Genomic DNA, 9579 nt, shown 5'->3' on the forward strand with positions numbered 1-9579 from the left:
CCCTCAACTCTAACAGTATTTCACCCGCCATAATCACAACAAACTACGGAAAAAAATTCCGCAGCAACGCGCACTGTTTACATGTCTAATACCCCAATAACTTTGTGAGGGCGGGGAAAATACAACAGCCACCAAACCCAGGACCCCTCCCTAATCCACTTAACCCTAATCCACTTAGCTTTCGACAGACATCTCCCTTCGACAAGAAGACAGTGCTACACCTGCGCAGCAGACCTTTCTCTATTCATATTCATAAAACATTTTACATAAACCAATAGCCAGGAAATCGTTGCATTTAAAAGCAGTATCATAAATAAAAAAATATTTCATTCCATCTTGTGCCAACAACAACACGCCCCCCCCCCCTCCCCCACAAACCGCGAGTGTGAAACACGATCACTCACCATTCACGCCATCAACCATACACCGCTACAGCAGCTTTTCAAATTTAAACTGGGACATACTGGCACATACCCGATACAGTTGGTATAATAACCCGACACGTTGTCAAATCGGCAACACCAAACCATCTCAAATGTCACCCTTCGACAAACTGTGATCGAATGTTTTTTTTTTTCTAAAGAAAAATCACAGATCAACATAAAGCCCTACAGGTTTCACATTTCACATATGGGGCTTCTTCGCGTATTGAATACAGATCTGATAGACATTTTTTTTAAAAAAAACAATATACGTAAATACGAAAACGAACAATTTGCCATTTTTTTGTTTTTGTTTTATTTAATTAGTTTCTAATGAAACACACGTCATATCGTGGGGGTTTGGCCCCAGTCACGCCGCACCACCGTACATGTGGTCGGTGTGGTTGTGTGGTGGTGCTAGAGCAGCACCACCGTGGTGGATTTGTTAAACTATAATTAGAGTGGTCTATGTACAAGGTAACTGGCTCTACAAAATGTCTTTGTTTTTATGTTGGAGGAGGAGGGAATGATAGAGACAGAGAGGAATGATAGAGCTACGGGAATGACAGAAGATGATGATCTGTTCGAGTCTCGAGGTTCGAACGATGAAACAGCTACGGGAATGACAGGAGATGATGATCTGTTCGAGTCTCGAGGTTCGAACAATGAAACAGCTACGATGAAGATCTCTGAGTCTCGAGGTTCGAACAATGATACAGCTACGGGAATGACAGAAGATGATGATCTGTTCGAGTCTCGAGGTTGGAACGATGATACAAGTACGATGATGATCTCTGAGTCTCGAGGTTCGAACGATGATACAGCTACGGGCATGACAGAATGTGTTGATCTGTCCGAGTCTCGAGGTTCGAACAAATGCGGATGAAATTACTCGAGGAGATATTTGTGGATGTAACAGAAAGATAATCCTTGTGGATAAAACAGCTTTCACTGTACCGTCTATTGAGAAGCTTGTGGGACCAGTTTTAACCGCTGACCCTTGGTTCGCCTTGGCCTACACGGTCCTATTGTTGATCGGCCTTGGCCTTCACTTTCCTAGTGTTCATCGACCTTGACCTTCACTGTCCTATTGTCAATCGGCCTTGGCCTGCACTGTTCTAATGTTCAGCCAGCCGTGGTTACTTTTCTTTGGCCCGCAGAGAATATCATTGGCCTTCCCTGACTTTTCATTGGTTAAGCAGTTTAATTCACTGGCGTTTTTTTTTAGCCATCTGTGAATATTAATGGCCAGCCTTAACCTTCAGCATGCCATCCTTGACCTTTTTCAGGCCCACCTTGACCTATCGCACAGTGCCCGTCTACAAGAGATTTCCAGCAAGTTGAAAATAATTTCAGTTTTTTTTTAAAAACCAAACCTGAATAGTTAGACTTCAGCATTCTGGAATTCTGAACGATCCTCAGCAACAGATACGGGCACATCGAACAGACGACACACGAACACAAAAGCACCTTTAAACCGCAGAATCCGCTCCTAAAATTTGATCTTTAAAAAACATTTGAAGAAAACAAAATGAAAACAGCGATCAAGATGTGAGTTTTCGGTTGTTGTTTTGTTTTTTTCAGTGATGTCACAAAGTTAATGAAGTCAAGGATTTTAAATAAAAATGGCCAACATCCGTCGGGTGAGTCTATTCACTCACGGAGGGGGGTGTTAGCATGTTTGTGTCGTCTTCTGGATCAAATGTTAACACGCAATGTTCAAGCTATCCACCTTATTTTTTTAAAAAGTGGACTTTCCCGAGGTTTAGCTCCGGGTTCGAGACTTGTGTTTTCTGGAGCTCGTGTTGGCATTGGCCGCCAGACTGACACAGTTGCAGCCCACAATCACGTGATAGTCCTGCAGGTCCCACTTCTCCTCGAAGACGGTGGCGTTGGTTAAGCTGGGGAGGGGGTTGCAGGTGGCGGGGTCCCGGGACAACAGCTTGACCACGTACTTGACCGGCTGGCAGCTGTACAGCCTGTAGAAGCACTTGTCCGTTAAGCACCTCCCCTCCCAAATCACCCGCGGGAAAAACCCGTACCCCAACAACCGCGCCGATCTCTCCATCTTACACTCCCACGGAGGCGGCTTGCTCATATTTTTCGTTTTCTGTCGGAATTTTTTTTTCAGATTTTTCCGCATGGATTTATTTTTATCCGTCGTGGCTATCTTCAGAGCCAGGAAATTGTCATTTGATTTTTTATCCTTCCCCTCGCCGGCTTCGTCCTCGTAATCTTCCTCGGAATGCACGTCTTCCGGGGTGTCGCTGTCCCTATCGGAATTTTTCCCGCGAGGAGGAGGCGCCGCCTCTTCCAGAGACCGTCTCCGCCTCATGAACGAGTAAGATTTAGAGATATCCACCCTCCTCTTGTTGTTCGACGGCGACCTGTGGTTCGCATTTTCCCGTTTCGCGTCCTCGCTGGCTCCTCTGTTGAGAACTTTCCGCGGGAGCCAGGACCTTCCGGCGTCCGGATCGTTTGTCTTCTCCACCACCTCAACGTCTCTGTACACTTCCGTTCTTTTCTGAAACTCCGTCCCCGGCTCGCTTCCGTCTTCCTCAACCCAGTCATTCTCGCTGCCCATAAAAGGCTTCACGACGCTGGGGTCGTCGCCGAGGAAACCCATACGACCCGGGTCAAGGTTACCCGGGTCGGGTCCCGCCTCGGCGCCCGGGGGCATGTCGGCCATCATTTTGTCGTCAAACGCCGGGCCGAGGCGTTTCTTGAGCTCCGTCGGGGAGAGCTTCTGACAGATCTTCGTGCGGAACGTCACCGACGTCTCGTGTTCCTCCACCATCGCCGTGCAGCAGACCTGGTCCGTGACAAACACAAGCAGGATCATCAGAGCCAACCGGAAGTGGCCAGGAACCGTTTTCACCTGAGGACAAACACAAGCCAAATATTACATCGGGAACAGGACGGTATATAAATATATAACACCAGGAACAAGAACGTATATAGATATATAACCCCAGGAACAAGACGGTATATAAATATATAACACCAGGTACAAGACGGTATGTAAATATATAACACTGGGAACAAGACGGTATATAGATATATAACACCAGGAACAAGATGGTATATAAATATATAACACTGGGAACAAGACTGTATATGGATATATAACCCCAGGAACAAGACGGTATATAAATATATAACACCAGGAACAAGATGGTATATAAATATATAACACTGGGAACGAGACGGTATATAGATATATAACCCCAGGAACAAGACGGTATATAAATATATAACCCCATTAACAAGACGGGATATACATATATAACACCAGGAAGAAGACGGTGTATACATTTATAATAGTAACAAGAACGTAAATAAATATTACACCCCGAAAAAGACGACATTAAACTATTCCGTCGGGAACAATACTGAATTTAACTATTCCGTCGGGAACAATACTACATTAAACTATTCCGTCGGGAACAAGGCCGGATATTCTTTCCTAGCTAAACATTTTCAAGATGTAAAATATTAAATTCTTCCTTTAACGATTTTTTTTGGCGTGTAGTTAAATGAAGTAGAGTTCACCTGTTACAGTGACATCAAAAAATATAGTGTTGCCAGTTCTATGCACCGCCACCTTTACTTCCCTGTACAATAACCAGGTACCCATCAAAGTTGGGACGTCTTATTTACTCAAGCTAATCTTCATCCTAACTCTTTGGTACGGCATATAAAAACCTTTTCGGCGTATTGACAAAACTCATTTTTTCAAATACAAATAAACTTCTTTGCATCGTTTAATCCATTTACATTTCGCATTCACCTCTGCAGAAAGATCGCTGTCTCAATACAAATTTGAGAGGTTTGTTATATCCTGTCCGCTAAGCTCCATCTTTTAGCAGTTATTTGTAAAGGAATTTGTTTGTTCGACTGCTCTAATATCGGCTAGTATATTCATACAAATTGCTGGCAAAAGAGTGTACATTTGTGTCGGATCTTCGGTAAATTGGAGGAGCTGATTCAGTGCTCGACTACACACATACGCGAATGATATCCTTATCATAGCTAAACCAAATCAAACTACATACGTTCCTACACTTAAACGCCACCCTCTACACTCTCTGCTTCCATGACATTTCTTAATTGGCACACTTTTTTAAACAAATTTTCTTTAAATGCAGTTAGACCTTAAAGTCTTGGGGTGCGATTTGTTATGTGTGGCATTTAATATGTCATTGTATTATGTATCTATATGTATATCGACATTGCTAAATAAAGAACATAAAGGCAAAGAGCAGATTATATATATATATATATATATATATATATATATATATATATATATATATATATATATATATATATATATATATATATATATATATATATATATATATATATATATATATATATATATATATATATATATATATATATATATATATATATATATATATATATATATATATATATATATATATATATATATATATATATATATTGTCCTGCAATACTATACAGTGAACGTTTCTTTTCATTTGTTTGTCATTTTCTCAATTGAATATTTTAGTGTAAAAAGCATTTTCTCATCAAATTGTAGGTTATTTTTAAACGATTTAACTACAGAGACAACAGAAAAAGGTTTATTTATTTAAAAACATGGGCTTTAATTATTCATAAATGTGAAAGCAATTTATCTGACTCGTGACAATGAAGGCATTTAACACTGATATTTGATATCGAAAGATGTGAGTTTCAACACATCGGAAATTCCCAGTATTTCCTCACCAATTTCAAAACTTCCACGTTTGAGAAACTAATTTCAGGTATACAGTGTCAGAATATTAGGGAAGTTTTTTTTTACACTTATGTATTAGATTTTTATCTTTAAATATAAAATACCATATTGGAAGTTTGAAATCCCCATCGGAAAATTATTTCCCTATAGGGAAATTACAAAATCGCTTTATCAGTCGAAAAAATATCAACAACCCCGTTGATATTCAAATGGTCTAAATGTATAATCAGAACGTATTACATTCCTACCCCCACCCCTCACCGCCATAGAAAATCTTGTAACTTAATTTTTTAGAATACCTCGTTATCTTCCATTCATTTCTAATTCAAGTTTGAATTCATGATCAATTTCTTTTTTTCACCCTTTTTTAATTAAAAAAAAATTCTCTAAATATTAGAATTTGTGTTTTAAAGTTTTTTTTTTTACCCACAACAGTCACAGAACCATGATATAAAGAACAATGACATCAAGAGTCAGAGAAGAAGAGAACAGAATGATAACAAGAGTCACAGGACAATGATATCAAGAGTTACTGAACAATATCAGGAGTCACAAACAACAATGTTGCGAGTCACAGAACAAAGATATCCACATTTCAGGAGTCACAGAACAACGATATAAAGAGTCACAGAACGATAATATCACAAGTTACATAACAATATCAAGAGTCACAGAACGATATATCAAGAGTCACAGAACAAAGAGAACAAAGAGATCCACATATCGATAATATCAAAAGTCACATAACGATAATATCAAAAGTCATATAACGATAATATCAAGTCACATAACGATAATATCAAAAGTCACATAACGATAACATCAAGAGTCACAGAACGCTAACATCAAGAGTCACAAAACAACGTGTTGACTGACCTTTGTGACGGTGCCGCCCTGAGGAACATAGGCTGTGTGCAGCTTGCCCTGTCTCTTGCTCGCCCTCAGCTGGTCAACGCGTGACATGACAAAGCACGCACGGAGCGAATCAAGGAGCATTCGACATGTGCACCATGGAGCATCTTCAACCCTGGGGACCTGCCACCCCTAGCGCATCGCCCGTCCCTGCCGCCGGGTGCCGCCTTGTGTGTCGGTACACGTGATTCCCGTATGACATAGAAACTAGTCGTTGCGTCCCGTTTTTTGGAGTGGGTCTCTCCGGTGTAGGATTATCAAAGCTCAGTCAAGAGTGGATTTTTAATGTCTTTTGAGCACACGTTGGAGAAACAACTTTTCCAGATTTTGAAGTCTCTTTAGAATTTATTATCCTGTAAACACTTTTGAGAATCTCGTTTTTTGGAGTCACAGTTCAGAAGTTAGGTTTTTTTTTTTTGAGTCACAAATAAGGGTGTTTGTCGTTTTGGTGTTAGGCTTTTGGAGTCACAGATCAGAAATCACCAAATTGGAGTCAATGTTTAGAATTCGCCAATTCGGAGTCAAACTCAGAAATCACAAATTTGGAGTAACGCTTTTGAAGTCACTATTTCGAATTTTAATATTTTCAGAGTTAAACTTGTCAAGTCAAACGAGAACAGCATTGATATTATTTAAAAAACGTTTTGCAGACGTTAAATGCGTCACAGTTCTGATGCGTCTGGCTGCGAGTGTTGTGTCAGCCAGTGGCGTCACACCATGTTTGTGGCGTCAGGAAGACCAGTGACCAGCCTAGGTCAGTACAGGTAACTCTAGCACGCTGACCGCTCTAAGCAACTGCTCACTGAAACCTTGACCTCTACACTGAAACCTTGACCTCTAGTACACTACTCTTTACGATCTGTAAAAGAAAAAAAAATCCTTAAAATATTTTGATTAACAGGCAAATGTTTAATTTATTGCAGTACTGTTTGACACACTTGGCTCAAGTTTACATTTTTCTTGTCCTTTAAATATCCTTGTCCGTTTTGTCCAGCATATGTCATAGTCCAGTTCATGTCATATTCCACAATATGTCGTGGCCCAGCATATGTCATGGTCTAGCATATGCCATGGTCTAGCATATGTCATGGTCAAGCATATGTCATATTCCAGCATGTCATGGTCCATTATATGTCATATTCCAGCATATGTCAAATTCCAGCATATGTCATATTCCAGCATATGTTATGTTTTATGACGTGTCTTAGCCCAGGTTAAGTCCTCTGTTGTAAGTGCACTGTCCGTCATGGTTCAGTGACTCTCACACAACACGGGCCCTGTTCAGGTGAATGTTTTAAATTGAACACACACACACACACAGACACACACACGCTAATCAACCTCATCGCATACACAACAGTAGACAATTATGAAAGTAAAAAAAAACACCAACTAAAAAGTACCATCTTTCTATTTTAATCAAACTATACACTGTACAATTGTACCGAGGGCAGACCGCAAACAATAGATTCTGTCTTACGTGGCGCCCCCTACCCCCCGAGTTGCTGCGACTGGGGGATACCGCACCAACCTCAAAGCTCCCCAGCGGTTGTCCCAAGTTTCACAGTACTTAACGGCAACAATGCGGGGCTGTGGCGGTGGAAAGGAATCTACCGATACCTCTGGTTAATCCTCTAGTTTTAGACCCCCAACCTCGACATACCTAGCACAATAACTAGGTTGGTTTTAGATATAACAGAGATAGAATTCAGGATTTTAATAAATTAAATTGTAATTTGACCTCGAATTTTTTTTTACGTTATGATTCTGAAGTCAAACTGTTGGTGTTTTAAATTTGATGAAGAAAAAATTAGAGATGTTTCTTAGAATATGTGGGAATTTTTATTTTTATTTTAGTTACGCGCTGTTAACATTGTGGTAGATATAGATAAGAGATCAAAGCTGACACGGGGGGTGGGGTGGTGGAAGGGAAACCATTAGTGGAGTTGGTCATAACAAAGAATGGCCATAATAGAATTGGCCATGACATATCTGACCATGACGAAAGTTACTTGTGCAGAAATGGCAATATCTGATGAACTGATGTAAGGTCTACCACAACAGTCTATCTAATCGTTGGCCTCATCACGTTCAACATAGGATCTACATAACAATCTCTCTCACAGTTGGCCTCATCTAGCTATTAGAGAGTTCAGTGTGAACGGTACTGTATTTTATTATCAAACGGTAGGCCTACAGGTAAAGGAGAGAGGAGGGTTTGAGAGATGGAGTGACGGAGAAAGAGGAATTAGTGAAGGAGGAATAGAAGAGGTAAGGAGGCGGGACTGTGGGAGAAGGGGAGAGTGCGGGAGTAAAACAAGGAGAGGGGATAGTGTGAGCCAGAGAGATGGGTAAACAGGAAATTTGAGAGAGGTTAAACAGGAGAGAGTGAGAAAGAGGGAGAAAGAGGGCAATAATTTCTATAAATTAGAAACGGTTCGAGAATACCCCCCCCCCCCTTAACCCACACACACTCACACCACAGGGGCGTGTCGCTAACTGTCCTCACATATCACTTGACAGCCCACACACACGTAAGTGGAAGCGGCGCAGGGGCGTCGCTAGGGTTAGAGCTCTGTTTTACAGGCGACCTTGACCTAGCTGCCAGATAAACCTGTCACCCGTGCTAGAACAGGCGCGGGGTGAGAGGTGGGGAGGTGGGGAGGTGGGGAGGTGTTGGGTCGGTGCATTTGGTGAGAGGTGGGGAGGTGTTGGGTCGGTGCATTTGGTGAGAGGTGGGGAGGTGTTGGGTCGGTGCATTTGGTGAGAGGTGGGGAGGTGTTAAGGCGGTGCATTTGGTGAGAGGTGGGGAGGTGTTGGGGCGGTGCATTTGGTGAGAGGTGGGGAGGTGTTGGGTCGGTGCATTTGGTGAGAGGTGGGGAGGTGTTGGGGCGGTGCATTTGGTGAGAGGTGGGGAGGTGTTGGGGCGGTGCATTTGGTGAGAGGTGGGGAGGTGTTGGGGCGGTGCATTTGGTGAGAGGTGGGGAGGTGTTGGGGCGGTGCATTTGGTGAGAGGTGGGGAGGTGTTGGGGCGGTGCATTTGGTGAGAGGTGGGGAGGTGTTGGGTCGGTGCATTTGGTGAGAGGTGGGGAGGTGTTGGGGCGGTGCATTTGGTGAGAGGTGGGGAGGTGTTGGGGCGGTGCATTTGGTGAGAGGTGGGGAGGTGTTGGGTCGGTGCATTTGGTGAGAGGTGGGGAGGTGTTGGGGCGGTGCATTTGGTGAGAGGTGGGGAGGTGTTGGGTCGGTGCATTTGGTGAGAGGTGGGGAGGTGTTGGGGCGGTGCATTTGGTGAGAGGTGGGGAGGTGTTGGGGCGGTGCATTTGGTGAGAGGTGGGGAGGTGTTGGGTCGGTGCATTTGGTGAGAGGTGGGGAGGTGTTGGGGCGGTGCATTTGGTGAGAGGTGGGGAGGTGTTGGGTCGGTGCATTTGGTGAGAGGTGGGGAGGTGTTGGGTCGGTGCATTTGGTGAGAGGTGGGGAGGT

General features: G+C 42.8%; 1 protein-coding gene across 1 annotated transcript; it reads right to left on the reverse strand.

Annotated features, from left to right (window-relative positions):
• Positions 1-580: 580 nt before the first annotated feature.
• Positions 581-6953, reverse strand: LOC131956273 (uncharacterized). Its single transcript, XM_059320724.1, has 2 exons — positions 6064-6953; positions 581-3300 (listed from the first exon to the last, which is right to left on the reverse strand). Exons 1-2 carry the CDS (start codon positions 6181-6183, stop codon positions 2188-2190), a joined length of 1233 nt encoding a protein of 410 aa, XP_059176707.1. The 5' UTR covers positions 6184-6953; the 3' UTR covers positions 581-2187.
• Positions 6954-9579: the final 2626 nt, after the last annotated feature.

The sequence above is a fragment of the Physella acuta genome, unplaced genomic scaffold (genome assembly GCF_028476545.2).
Source record: "Physella acuta isolate Inbredline_101_S28 unplaced genomic scaffold, ASM2847654v3 ptg001144l, whole genome shotgun sequence".
Lineage (NCBI taxonomy): Eukaryota > Metazoa > Mollusca > Gastropoda > Physidae > Physella > Physella acuta.

Excerpts from the sequence above, each read along its gene's own strand:
- LOC131956273 (XM_059320724.1), bottom strand. The coding sequence starts at position 6,183 with ATGCTCCTTGATTCGCTCCGTGCGTGCTTTGTCATGTCACGCGTTGAC. Across the intron at positions 3,301-6,063 it reads AGGGCGGCACCGTCACAAAG|GTGAAAACGGTTCCTGGCCA; the intron begins GTCAGTCAACAC and ends GTTTGTCCTCAG.